Below are 15,122 nucleotides of genomic sequence, written 5' to 3'. Positions count from 1 at the left end.
CTTTTTAAATGTGACCTTCATCCCATTGGTGAAGAATTAAACCAATGGCCCTAACATACTTCTGAAACCAAAATCTTGTGTTCCAACATGTCCAAGTTACTTACATAAATACTGTAGAAGTGATGAACTAAAGAACTATACATGCTACAGTAATGATAAGATAGTTATGTGAGCAAATCTTGGAAAGAGGAAAATGTATCTTATGTTTCTTTATTGTGTGTGAGCACATTATGCATGTAAGAGGCCAGCCCTGCTGTCAGCAGGACATTAGGACTGATAACTTCTCATTTTCAAACTACGTTAATCTATGCACTTTGAGATTGGTTGTATAGTTTAAGGAAGGTGAGGTGAAAACAAAGAAGAAAGAAAAAACCCTAAAATCTAAGTTTAAAAAAGCATTCAAACAAGAGAAGAAAAGCTGAAATATCACAGTGCTGCGAGTTTGTGGAGTGGTTTCCTATTGTGCTATATTTGATCCTAAACCAAATTACAGACATGATTTGGGTGTGGGAATGATTAGGAATATTCCTGGGAATATTCCTGGGAAGCAGAAGATACTCCTCTGGACCACAACTCCATCATACTGGTTTGCATGGACTACTGTGTATGTAGCTAATTGCAGTAATGGGCTCAGTTCAGGCACTGGCTGCAGTGCAAGCATATACACACTAGCTTGCAAGTGCACTCCAGTTCCTGTTTTCTAGATGGAAGTCTGGGATGTGTACATTCTCTTACCACTGCACATATTTCTTCATATTGCACAGATTCACTTCTGTAAAGGATAATAAAAAATGTTTTTATAAATACATCAATGGCAAAAGGAGGGGGGCAAGGAAAACTTCTGTTTTTTACTGGACATGGTGGGGAATACAGTTACCAAAGGTGAGGAAAGCTGAGGTACTTAACACCTCCTTTGCCTTAGTCTTCATCAATAAGTCAGGTCATCCTCAGGACAACCAGCCTCCTGAGCTAGTAGACAGGGACACAGAGAAGAACAGATCCCCTGAAAACCACAAGGAAGATGTTAGTGGCCTGATGAGCCACCTGCAAGCTAACAAGTCCATGTGACCAGGTGGGATCCATCCTGAGTGATGAGGGAGCTGGCAGAAGAGCTCACCAAGCTTCACTCCATCATTTATCATCAGTCCTGGCTAACCAGAGAGGTCCTAGATGAGTGGAAGCTGGCCAGTGTGATGCCCATCGTAAGAAGGGCCAAAAGGAGGATCCAGGGAACTGCAGGCCTGTCAGCCTGACCTCAGTGCCCAGCAACGTTGTGCACCAGTTCATCTTGAGTGTGACCACATGGCACTTACAGGATGGCCTGGGATTCAGACCCAGCCAGCATGGATTTAGGAGGGGCCAGCCATGAATAACCAACCTGATCTCCTTTTATCACCAGGTGATAAAAGGTTTATCTCCTTTTATCGCCTGGTAGATGTGGGAAAGGCTGTGGATGTAGTCTACCTGGACTTCAGCAAAGTCTTTGACACCATCTCCCATGGAATAATCCTGGAAAAGCTGACAGCCCATGGCTTGGACAGGAGCACTCTTTGCTGGGTTAAGAACTGGCTGAATGGCCGGGCCCGAGAGTGGTGATGAATGGTGTTGGATCCAGTTGGTGGCCCGTCACTAGCGGTGTCCCCCAGGGATCTGTGCTGGGCCCAGTCCTGTTTAAGATCTTTACTGATGATCTGGATGAAGGGATCGAGTCTACCATTAGCAAATTTGCAGATGACACCAAGCTGGGTGTGAATCTCAATCTGCTGGAGGGTAGGAGAGCTCTGCAGAGCAAAGTGCACAGGCTGGATTGATGGAATGAATCCAACAGTAACAACTTGGTTTAACCAGACCAAATGTCAGATCCTGCACTTTGGTCACAACCACTCCCTGCAGAACTACAGGCTGGGAACAGTGTGACTGGACAGTGGCCAGGCAGAAAGGGACCTTGCGGGTACTGACTGGCAGCAGCCTGAACATGAGGCAGCAGTGTGCCCACATGGCCAAGAAGGCCGGTGGCATCCTGCCCTGGATCAGGAATAGTGTGTCCGGCAGGATGAGGGAAGGGATTCTTTGTCAGTACTGAGGACTGGTGAGGTCACACCTTGAGTACTGTGTCCAGTTCTGGGCCTCTCAATTTAGGAGGAATGTTGAGATGCTGGAGCATGTCTAGAGAAATGTAGCAAGGCTGGTGAAGGGTCTGGAGCACAAGTCCTATGAGGGGCAATTGAGGGAGCTGGGATTGTTTAGCCTGGAGCAAAGGAGGCTCAGGGGAGAGATCACTCTCTACAACTCTCTCAAAGGTAGCAGGCAGGTGGCAGTTGATGTCTTCTCTGAGGCAACTATCTGCAGGACAAGAGCAGTTCAAGCTGTACCAGTGGAGGTGTAGGCTGGACATTAGGAAAAAGTTCTCCACAGAAAGAGGGATTGGGGATTACAATGGGATGCCAAAGGAGGTGTTGGAGTCACGATCCCTGAAGGTGGTTAAGAAAAGACTGGAAGTAGCACTTAGTGCCATGGTCTAGTTGACAATTTAATGTTAGGTCATAGGTTGGACTTGATGATCTCAAAGGTCTTTTCCAATCTGGTTTGTTCTATGATTTCAGATCATCTTTTCCTCTGAAACAGAGGTTGGTTCAGTTTGGTTTTGGGGGGTTCTTTTGGGTTTGGTTTTTTGTTTCTTTTTAGTTTGCTGCATTCTCTCTCTCAGAGGAAAAAAGTCCACATTTCTCCATTGCTTGTTCATGTATTTTCATGTCCTTCTGTTTGTCTCTTTTTTAACACTTTCCTTGCTTTATTGCACTCAGAGGCAGCCTAGGAAATCCCATTCAGCACTGGTGAATCACAGGCTAGAACAAAATAGTAGTCGTTCACTCACATCTGAGTTGTTGCTAAATGACTAACAGATCAAGAAGCAGCAAGATGGAAAAAAGGTAGTTCTGAACATGCATAGGATAGAGATCAGCTATATTTGGACAACTGTTGTAATCCAGTAGTCTTTTGGAGCATGAAAACTGCCCTTCTTCCATTGTTTTGGGGTGAAAAAGTGAATCCATTTCCTCTAGAATACAATTCTAGAGGAATACCACTAGAATACAATCACATTACTCGACATTGCACCTGTTCCTACTGACTACAGCTTGCAGTGCATTTTCAGTAACTAATATCCTAAAAGTAACAGTGACCAATTTAGTATCTCACAGGCAGTTTTGAGTAGGTAACTGTATTAGCTGCAATTCTGACCTAAGTGCATTCTACTTCAGGCACAATCAGAGGCAAGTGACACAACTTCCATCAGGATCAGCCCATCTGAATCACCTCTTGAGACAGATAGCACCTAAGTCCTTCCAAATCTGCTTCTGATAAACAGCAGCATTTACTGCTCTAATTACCGTGTGACTGCAATTCACAATGTAATCTACATTCAACAAAGGAAACTTGTGATGTTAACAGGAGGCTATGGATTGTGTGACTCCTCAAGGAAGAACACCCAGTTCTGGCTTCAGAATTGAAAGCAACGCCTTTATGGCAATCAAAGAACTGCAGAAATACCTATCATATGCACAAAACAGTTCCCATGTGTGAGCAACTCTACAGTGGCTGAAACTACCCTAAAAGACATAGTAAGTGCTGCACTATTCCTTGTTAGCTTGTACCTCTCTCTCTTATACTCCATCACCCAGTAGACACTCGTGGCAGTTTTTTGGGTTTGTTATTGAGCTGCACAAAAATATGTATCATCAGCAAACAAATATCACCACAAGCATTGCTGACAGACAATTTTTATAGTGATTTTTTATAGCTGATCAAAGGTGCTCATTGCATGAGAAAGTGTTAGAATTTGGTTAGACTGAGGCACTTGGTTTTTCCTTACTCTTTTTTTCAACAGTTCCAGATACAGAGTTTGTAACAACTGGGGAGTGTTCAAGAAAGCCTGAGCTGCAGTAAGAGCCTCAACATCTGCTGACCTGGTTTCATGTGTCTGCTCTGCAATTCAAAGACTTCATGACCCTGGAACTGCACACTGCTTAGTGAAAGGACCTCAGAGAAATGAAGTGTGATAGAACAGAATTACATGTATTCAAGTACCAGCCACAAACAGAACAATCACTGAATGGCCCTCGTATAACAGCAGATAACTGGTAAACATTTAACAGATTAACCTCCCTTTCACTATCACTTTTGCCTCTACACTTCTGCCAGTGCAAGAGCAAGGGCAAATTGGATGCATGGAAAAAAGTGAGGCAAATAATGTGGGGAAAAGATCTGCTTCACATAATCAGACTAAAGGTAATTTCATTCTTTTTTCTGGCTGCAGCAGTAGCCAGGAGAAAGAAGAATAGAATGAATACATAAGTATCCTTTGAACTTTACCTGCTATTTATTCTCCCCCCAACCCTGCAGGCCAGCAACTTTCTGAGCCTCCAGCTAAATCCAAACTGCAATGGAATCACTTCACTCTGGAAACTATCTTCCTTCACTTTCTCTAGTCCATCCTCAAATGTATTTCTGTTGTTTGTCTTGAGAGCCACTGTGGGAACTAAGTTTTTTTTATGCCCTTGTTCATTCCTGTCATTGTTGTCAGACTTCAGCTGTCTGTAGGTTTCTGTGCAAGCCAATCCAGATACTTTTGCTGTAGAGAAGTGGATTGAGGTCAGCATTTCCAGATCCCAGCACTTGTTATGCTCAGATAAGTGGAATGAATTATCACTTGGATGTGACTTGGATGTACTGTGTCCCTACCTTAAGTTAAGAAGAAAGCTTAGACTATACAATTCTTCATATTAGTTGAAATGAATTCCAGTAAATGTGTGTTGGCAAATTCACACAGAAGATCTGTGGCAGAGTGAAAAACCAAGCTTGGGTTTCTCATTCATCCTGTTATTCATCCTAACATAACTGTTAAAAGAGTTATCAACTACTTCATTTACCCTCTGTTCCTAAATAATCCAAAGTCTTTACCTTTATTAGTCCAGCCATATCGAATTAAGTGTGTCTACAGAGTAGACAGCTTCCACTGTGCATTATCTCAATTAATAACCAGAAACTCTTGTAAACTCACTATATACTCAGGATGCCAAGTCTTTTACTTACCACAGTGCCTGTCTTGAAAAGGAGGTAATGGACTGTCTGTGAGACATCTGCAGCATGTATTAGGTTGTGATAAGGATTTTTGTGTTTACTGTAGCCAGCCTCCAGAGCTTCCACAAAAGACACCAAGGCAGATATGGGAATCTAAGTAAAGCAGCACAGAAGCAAAGGAAGGGGAAAATAAAAACAACAAAAAAGCATCACCAAATGAACAAACAAAACCCCACAAAAACTCCCAGCTTTAATGGCTACCATTCAGACAGGAGTATTTTGATAATAGGTTCTCCAAGAGCCATATGTACTTCACAAACAAACAAAACACTAGAATATTTGAAATAGTCATTCAAGAGAGAGAGTGAATTCTGGTTACTACTTCAAATTGGTTTTCCCATTCATAATTACATTACATGTGACTCCTTCTCACAAAAAAATACACAAAATATATCTACTATGAAATGTTGTCCGGAGAACAGAGTATGAAAAGTAACAGCAACCGCTGGATTGATTGCCATGGAGAAATATTTCCAAATAGATTGCAAGCAACTGTCTGTTACCTTCACAATCAACTGGAATATATCTCTGCTTTACTATTCACATTTAAAATTTTCTAATGAAACACATGATATAGCAAATCCTAGATAGTCTAGGAGGACTATAATTTATCAGACCTCAGGGTTTTCACAGCAAAATCTAGCCTGCCCATCCAATGGGATTGACATGTTTTTCTGCCTTCAAGAGTAACTGCAATTACCTGACAAAATGCAATTCAGGGGATTTCTAGAAAGGAGACTGTGCAGGTGGTAACCCATTTTACATGGGTTCTCCAGTTTCCTCTGCTCAGACAGCAAATATATTAAATGCTAAGGTTTCCATATAAAAGATCACTGCTTTTCTCCTCTTAGGTACATTTAAGCAGAGGATGCAGTTCTAAGCAGGCATCTTGATGTCTCATCAGGCATAGGTAGTTCCTGAAAAATCTAGGCATATGTAAACTCCTTCCAGTCAAAGTGAGTTGGGAACCCCTCAGAAATGGAAATGTCAACAGTGGAAGGGATGACAGAGGGATGATCTGCATGGGGACAGCGGTCAAGAACTGGATGGTAATATTTCCTCTTCAAAGTTGGAGGAAACCTCTGTAACAATTACAAAATTATCGAATAGCTTGGGCTGGAAGGGACTTTGAAAAGTCACCTAGTCAACCTGCTCTGCAATGAATGGGGACATGTTCCCTTATATCTAGTTTAAATCTATTCACTTTTAGTTTAAAATCATTAGCCCTTGTCCTATTGCAACAGGCCCTGCTATAAAGTTTTCTTCCATTTTTCTTATACGTCCCCTACAAGTACCAGAAGGCTGCAATACACAATCCACAGAACCTTCTCTTCTCCAGGCTTAAAAAACATTGACTCTGTTGGCCGTTCCTCACAGGAAAGGTGCTCCAGCCCTCTGATAATTTCTGTGGCCCTCCTCTACAATGGGTCCAACAGCCCATGTCTTTCCTGTGCTGAGAACTCCAGACCTGGATGATCTGGATGCAGTACTCCAAATGGGGTCTTATGAGAGTAGAGCTTGGAGTAGAATCACCTACTTTGACCTGCTGGCCAATCCAATTGGAATGAATTTGAATTTTTTTTCATACTCTCCTGTTCTCTTTTGTGCCTATGAAGCTCAGGAAAATGACACCATCATTCTCAGAGGACCAAAGGCAGTATTTCCGATGGATTTAATTTAGAACCCCACCTAGTTCATGACATGTCATTGCAATTGACAGTACTATTTAAATCACATCTGTTTTTGCTTATTAGGGAAAGTGCAATGTTCACAAATTCTTCAAAGATCACTAAAATTGCATTTTTAATTGAAAAAAGCAGGATGAGAGGGAAGTTGAAAAAAGATAGCCGTCTTCTAACTACTGACCTTGAAACGATTGATCAGATCATAGCGTGTGAGAAGTTCATAGAAAATGAATTTCAGTGCATGATCCCCACTGGCATCATTTAGCGCAAACACATCAAAGGACCATTTGTCTACATTCTGCAAGAGGAGGTAGAAAATGCAGATAATATGGTTATCGTTTTTATCATATCATTCCATTTCTTCACTTTCTCTCACAATTTGAGAATTTCAGTAGTGATGTAAAGGTATAATTTATTTTTCAATAAATTCTTCATAATCCATTTAAGCAATGAATATGTATCAGTATACCTATTAGTGCTGTGTGATTTATGTTTAGGCTTCCATTAAAAACATACATGCTGTTTGTTTATTCTAAACACAGCAATTCTCTACACTGGCATTTAATTGACAAAAGATGAATCCTAAAAGGTAAAAATCCTTATTTGTTTTAGTACCTGAGACATTGAGATGGTCCTATTTGGGCTGATGTGATACACTAAGTGCTAACAATTATATAAAATACTAAGCTTTATAACAGAAGAATAAATATCTAATTCCAGATGGAAAAGTTACGGTCAGCTGTAAATTGCCTACTAGTGTTTCAGGCTGGTCAGTCAAGAGATCAAAGAGGGCAAATTCACTTCTAAGCACCTACATCTAAACTTTAAGGTCTAGTCTTCTTGCAGAAGTTTGAGTGTGAATCTCAAATGTTAGGGAAGGCTGTGGGAGGGACAGCATTCATTATCTAGCAAGAGATGAAGAGAAACTCTACTTCTTTCTAAATGCTCAGTTTCCTAGCTGTCTCTTCTTAACCTTTGGGGACTTGATATATAAGTCAACAAGCAAATTAAGAGATAGATGTTATTCTGCTCAACCTTACTGGAAGGCACAACATTTTTGTAGCCACAGATAAGCAGGAGTCTATACTGCAGACAATGTAAGTGACTACAGGTTCTGTGTTCATTACCTGTATATTTGCTAGCCTTGAAAATATTCCTGTCATGGCATGGGCATCAAAAAAGGATGAAAAATTCAATTCTAAACCATGTAACTCCTTCAGCAGTAATTAATGTTAGACAGTGAAGTTCCGTCTCCAGCACTAGACTGATGAATAGCAGATCACCACAGTGTACTCTGTAAACACGTCTCTATGAATGGTTTGTAAAACCACCATTCAAATTGATTGTCCTTTTATGGCAACCAGTCTTTTATCGTCACACCCATGTCACACAGAAAGGCAACAGATTACTACAGTAGAAAAATTAGTACAAAATATATATAAAAAGAGAGGGATGCTGTGCACTAAATTAAAAAAAAGCCTAACTTCTCATCCACTGAAAAAATGGGACAGATTATACATCTAGAACTAGTGCTGCTACAGCCTTCATTTTTTTTGTAGAAATTGCAGTATTTCATTCTTTTTAAAACCAACCTCTGTCACAAAGCTGTGATTCCGCAGCTTTGAGTTATTAAGTGCAGATGTCCTCTTGACCACAGCAGCAAAAATGAGAATTTATAGTTAAAAAATAAGCTTGTTTTGGCTTCATTTCATCTCAGTCCTTGTCCTTATTAGCATGACTCTGAGGGGAATGTTGATTATGACAATCCAGAACAGTTGAAGATGTGTGTGTGTGTGGTACACTCCTACACCTTTTTGCATGCTTAAATCATCAGGTCATTTTACAGAGCACACTGAGCAGTCAGGTCACTGTAAGGGTTTTTTAATTGACTTTACTGGACTGAAGCAAGCAACAAAATAGACCACTTTCAATGGAGGAAATGGGACTGAGAAATTTCAGACGAAATATGGTTTTTAAGACAGAAGACTTCAGAGAATCATAGAATATGCTGAGTTGGAAAGGACCCACAAGGATCATCAAGTCCACCTCCTAGTCCTTCACAGGACATCCCCAAGAGTCACACCTTGTGCCTGACAGCATCATCCAAATGCTTCTTGAACCTCCATCAGGCTTGGTGCTGTGACTACTTTGCTAGGGACACTGTTTTGGTTTCTTCAAAATAACTCCCATTTCAACCAAATCCATTACCAACTCCAAAAATATCCAAGCAAAGGCATGTTCTCAAAACAGTTTTGGAAAAAAATATATATTCTAGAGTGCACAGTGACCAGGTAGATGCTATTTCACTCTGGGGAAAATTAGTCAATGCTTTTGCTGTTACTGGTTTGTTTTAACTTATTCTAACATGATCACTTTTTACAACCTAATCATTTGAAAACATAGAAAAAAGGGAGGAATTCTATAAGGCTTAAGTCGGTGGAGAGTAGGTGATGTTTTCAACTGTCTTGTTGCTGCAGAGAAACTCAGGAGAAGACGTAACATTATAGATATCTTCTCTCATAAGATGCTATAGACTGTAGTTGCAAAAGAATAAAGAATTTATATCCCCTTTCAGGAGTGAAGCAAGTGAAGCTAGCACTAGTCAATATGCAGTTGGAAAAAGGTGTGGGTGGACACTTTGATTTTATATAGGAAGGGCACGTTTGATCATTCTTCTTGCAATTCCACCACATCTTTTGATGAGTTCTACTATTCAAAATGAAAAGAATAGCTTAACTGCAAATCTTTCCAGTGTGGAGAAATGCTGCAAGATGTCTTAATGAGTTTTATACTTAATACCCCTCTGTATTGCTCCACTATATCACCTTTTTTCACCATTGCAGGACAGGGTTGAACCACATGCAACATGTAATCTGCAAAACTGCTGTGTAGGCAGCTAGTTGTCAACTTGTTTGTAGTCTTGATAATTCCTGCCTAAGTCAAGAATCTTGCCATTGTCCCATGGATTGAGGCACTGTTTATTTTTCAGACTACTTCTGACTAACAGTTTTCACTCTGAAACCTCAAAACTCAAAGAAGGGTTCATTTTTATAAAGTGATTATCACTTTGAAGAACTGAAGCTGAACAATGCAAGAAATTCCCTTCTTTCACAGCAACAGATCCTTTCCCTTCTCCATCTCTCTCCATCTGCATTTTCTTTCTTCCTTGTGAAATATGAGTGATTCCTAAATCTTCATTTTAATCACTGTAATCTAGGACAGAATTGCAACCTTCACAACCTGAAAATGACTGCAGTCTTAAAGTTCATTCTTTCTTTTATTGAAAGGATAATCCCTTAGTCCAGTCAAATGATTAATGTATGTGAACTAACTGAATGTCAGAGAGAAAGAAAGACCAAGTATTAAGATCCCCCCACATATCCTGTCAAATATCACAGTATTATTTTTATGCTTTGTACAGACCCCCCTTCAACACCTTTTTACTGGGATTACCTTTAGCACTCCAATTACAGCTGGTGGGTAGCTCAAGCCGACCATATTTGAAGTACGCCTGTACATTCTATCAAGATTAAATAGATAAAGCAACACATAAATATAATTAAATAAAACAAAACAAACAATCAACAAAACTCATAAAAAAACTGACAAGGAGACTTTGTTTACAGGAAACCTTGTTTAGCATAGAAAACCCTAACTGGAATATGGATCTTTTTTCCTTCCATTTTGTTCCTAACTTGCCCAATATTCTCAATATTATTCTTATTGTATAGCTTAATTTGAGATTGTACACTCCCCAGTATCTCACAGCTTGATTACTGTGCTGAACATGACAAAGAATTTGCCAGTACCAGGCCTTCATCAGATGGAAAGGCTACACTCGAACAAAATGTTCCCCATTTTCCATTGCACATAACTGTACTGACCTTTCAGTTCCCTTAGTCTTTGCTGGCCCACATGCAAGCTAATTCTGAGTGTACTTCAGAAATCATTTGTATGAAATGAATCAACTTCAGTGTGATTCAGCTGTTATTTTTGTCTGCATGTTTTCAAGATTAGTATAAAACCTTTTCAGTGTTTGCCATGTGTCTGTGTTTCAGGGAGTGAGAGAAAAAGAACAAGGCAATAGTCAACATCTGTAACCATATTAAACAAAGTATGTAATGTACCAGATTTTAAACTTGATTATAAAGTATATTTTGAACAGATTATAAAGTATGTACAAGTATTTAAAATTGTTTTCAGGACACACTGTGTTTAACAGGATTTGGGAAATGTAGAAACTCTGTCATAGCTAGAAGGTCTTTCCACAGGTCACCTTTTTTTTTGCCCTAAAGCACTGTAGGACTAAAAGGAGATGATGGAAAGTTCTCTTCTCTCATCTGAATGACCCTGTGCAAAGTCTTCCTTCACTGCCATTTTTCTTTGTCATATTCTGCACTCAGACCTGAAAAAAGTCATTCACCTTTGGAGACTTATATTCACCCATTCCCAAATTACAGAATCTCTTATCCCTTCCTTTCTCTAGTCTGAAGCTCCACAGCATTCTCTTAAGAGACAACTGAGGAAGAGCCCCTGTCCCTTAGCTCAAGAGAGTCACAACCCTCTTCCAGTACCATATTATATCCGAACACTTCCTTCTTTGGGTCACAGTGATCCAGGTCAGCTGGAAAACAGCCCACTGAGCCAGCTTTCTGCATTTACTTCCTTGTTGAGCAAATGCCCCACAGAATGAGAGTTAATTCACAAGTAGCCTGTCAAACCTTGGAGAAATCTGTCCCAAGGAGAAATTAGAGGTTTAGTCTTATTACAGTTTGCTGCTACTCTTAACACATGTACAGTAATTTTAGTACACAGACAAAAATATTTGCTATAGTCATGACAAAGGAGGATTCTATGAGTCTGTGTATTGTGGTCCACTGTCTGATATGCATAACCTCCTGCACAGAGGGCTGTTGGGCTGTCACTGCGATTGTGATCAACAGTGAAAGGTGTTCTGCTCTTCCACTCCTGACTTGAATTTTGCTGTTACAAAATTACACCATAGATATGAGAGCTGCTGTCTTTCAGGGTGTCCAAAGAATGCTGACAGTTTCACACATGCCAGCCCTCCTCCTGGCTTAAACAAAGAAGGTCAGTGAAGAGTGGTTACTTGACCAGAAAAGGTAAGATTAGGAGTCCAAATTGAATAAATGTTTTAAAGGGTTAAAAAAGTAAAATCAGTTTTAGCAACAGGTTGTGATGTACATCACAAGAGGGAAGGCTTAGAGAACTCAATGGCTTTTTTGAAATCCTCTCTAGGCTCCAGAATTATCACATCAGTTTTATCTATGGTTAGCTCCAGTAATAATATGGTAAAGGACTTTGTTCTGTATCTAAGAACTTCTTCATAAGAAACACTAGACCACAGAAGTAAATGGAAGCAAAGGAGAGTTTGATCTGTCCAAATTTTAAATGCTGTCACTCCTGATCTAGGGCTATGCAGTAGTGTATATTGTCCATCAAAATTATACTGTGTTCTATTACATCCGTACTATAGTAAGAACAGAGGACTAGGTACTTTTTCAGTTTGCAGTCTTTTACTAAATCACATGTTTTTAAGTGTTACCCAGATCTATGCAGAAGCATTAACAGAAGCACATTAAAGTGTTCTTCATTCAGCAGTCTTCCACTAGTCCTCTGAGGTCTTCTGGCCTGAGGTACTCCTCTGTACCTCCTGTCATTGTGCCGTGACATACTATAGGTGAAACCTGCAGTACCTGGGTAGATAGTAGAATAAAGTAATTACATAACACTTCACCTTTCCACAAATATCCCAGCTTGCACTGCATGGACGATACTCCTGAACCGCGGTTTTTCCTCAGTCCTTTTAAGCATCATCCCCATTTGCCGTGTGAAGGTGGAAGCCAACCAGTCACGGACCTCTGAGGGCACGGAGTCAGACCGGAGATCACTGAGTTCATCTTCTGTGTCCAGTAAACGCCTGGAAGGATGAGGAAACAGAAGGGTAAACAGAGTTCTTTAGAGAGCACTACAACATTATTAAAAAAGAAACTCATCTATATTCTAAATAAAGCAGCTGTTAAAAGTCTTTGATTCATCAGCCCTAACAAAACACACTAGTACAACTCTTCAACTGTTTGTTTATTCTCTTATGTACTTATATTTCAGATTGTGGAACTCGCTACTAGGCTGAGAAACAAGGTGTATCAGCCTTCTGAAGCAAAACTATGTGATCCTCTAATATCTTTACATCTTCAGTTCATCATATTTCTGAACTTTCTGCCTTTCAAAGGTAATTTATGGTCATTTCTGGAAATTTCTAGCATCTGAGTTAGTAACACACAGTCCTCTCCTCTCCTATTCTGGTCATCTGTGTTGACTCTAGAAGTGCATTAATCACTGGGTAAATGGCATGAAACCAAGAGGGGGAAACTCCTCTGCAATGTTTTGCCAGTCTACCTCTGTTCATGAGTAATTTTTTTTTTAATTTCAAAGACATCATACAAGTGAAAAATTTAACATTGTTCAGAAGAAATAGTTGAGTCTACTTATGTTGCAACAACTATGAAAGCATTTCTGTAAGAAAAAGTGTATTACAGTTATGTTTGGTTTTGATCTCCTTCCCTTTTCCAGGAAACTAAAGAACTTTTTAAATGAAGGACTGAAGATCTCTTCTAAGCAGAATACAATATTCTAATGATTAAAACCATATTGTCTACAAGCAATAAATCTTGGCTCAACCAACTTTCACAACTGGCGTGTAAATTACAACTGGTGCTAGATATGAGTGCTGATGCCTGTAGTTAGCTCACCTAGTTTCATCAATGTATACTGACTCAAGAACAGTCGCTGCATATTCCAAATTCTTCTTTAGATCTACAACTGAAGCTTCCCCTCTCTCCAATTGCTTTACCAAAGACCGCAATCTAAAGAAAGGAAAACAAAAATCTGATTAATATAAAATAAAATAGGTTTAAAGTTAGTGTCAGTTCCCAGGATGAGACCTTGCATACACCTTGACAGGTGAGAACTTTTGGAAGTCTAAAAGATTTTGAAGGTTTTTTTTATGTTGATACATGAAGTCAACAAAAAATACTTTTTAAAGATCAGTTACAATTATGCCAGGTAAATATACATAATTAAATGGGTTATCACAGAATCATACCAACACAGAATGATAGAATATGATGAGTTGGAAGGGACCCATCAGTATCACTGAGTCCAGCCTCTGACCCTACACAGGACACCCCAAGAGTCACAACATATGCCTGAGAGCATTGCCCAAAGACTTCTGAACTCAGACTCCTTGAGTGCTATCACTAGTCATGAGAGGGAAGAGATCAGTATCCACCCCTTCACTTCCCCTCAAGAGACTGTTGAAGACTGCAATGTTTCCTCTTAGTCTCCTCTTCTCCAGTCTGAACAGATCACGTGGTCTCAGTCACTCTTTGTAAGGTTTCCCCTCCAGATCTTTCACCATACCTGTGGCTTTCCTATGGACACTTTCTAATAGAATAATATCTTATATTGTGGTGCACAAAACTGCACATAGTACTCAAGGTGAGGCGATACCAGTGCAGAGCAGGGCAGGACAATCACTTCCATTAATCAGCTGTCTGTTTCCTATTCAAAACTGAAATAAGTAAAAATAGAAATTATTTTAAATTTAACACAGGAGCTAAGAGAGGACAATTTCAATTCAGTCGTAAAAAGGAACTTCTTGAATAGTATCTGTTAACAAATTACTCTTATTGCTAATGATTGACATACACATGGAAAACTCTATTAGATTATACTTAGAAACACAATTGTAGAAATATTATACAAGGTTAGGAAATGCTATGATTTTCATTAGATCAAGCAGCTACCATATATCTCATGTATATTAAACAGTACTCACTACTTTCACATTTGAACAGTAAGCATTGCTGCATATGCCTCCTTGTTTCTTCATTCTGTGTATGGGGAGTCTGCAGTTATGACAACTTAACTAGCTACCAGAAACACTCTGTACAAGCCACAGCAGTCAATTTTACAGAAAGAACATGAACTTTGGTTCTTCCTGACTTTTACTTAATTGATATAAGTAATTGGTAGCTTTATGCTGCAACTCATTCAAAACTCATTTTCAATAATAGCACAGTGAGTAATGATTGCTTCTTGGAACCAACATTCTTCAATGAAGATTATGCAAAGTACTATGTGCATCAGTCATTTGTTTCTCACACTGTCATGTGAAAAAATTACAGAGTCTTTGTCTTACCATCCATTATCTTTAACTATTGCTGATTCATTGAGTCACTACTCTAGTCACTGAGCAGCTACTCCCAACTAATT

The 15,122-nt window shown here is 39.5% G+C and overlaps 1 protein-coding gene across 5 annotated transcripts in view; it reads right to left on the bottom strand.

Moving 5' to 3' along the window:
- PDE1C (phosphodiesterase 1C) overlaps window positions 1-15,122 on the bottom strand; it is a 259,982-nt gene that overhangs the window by 77,765 nt on the left and 167,095 nt on the right. For all 5 annotated transcript variants that reach the window (XM_074541825.1, XM_074541818.1, XM_026793438.2 and 2 more), the window contains 5 exons: window positions 13,598-13,711; window positions 12,583-12,765; window positions 10,278-10,344; window positions 7,006-7,122; window positions 5,092-5,232 (listed from right to left, as the gene is read on the bottom strand). In XM_074541825.1, coding sequence (XP_074397926.1) covers window positions 5,092-5,232; window positions 7,006-7,122; window positions 10,278-10,344; window positions 12,583-12,765; window positions 13,598-13,711 — 622 coding nt within the window. The remainder of the gene's footprint in view (window positions 1-5,091; window positions 5,233-7,005; window positions 7,123-10,277; window positions 10,345-12,582; window positions 12,766-13,597; window positions 13,712-15,122) is intronic.

The sequence above is a fragment of the Zonotrichia albicollis genome, chromosome 1 (genome assembly GCF_047830755.1).
Source record: "Zonotrichia albicollis isolate bZonAlb1 chromosome 1, bZonAlb1.hap1, whole genome shotgun sequence".
NCBI lineage: Eukaryota > Metazoa > Chordata > Aves > Passeriformes > Passerellidae > Zonotrichia > Zonotrichia albicollis.
The sequence above is the reverse complement of the archived record's forward strand: the minus strand, read 5'-3'. Positions and strand labels throughout refer to the sequence as shown.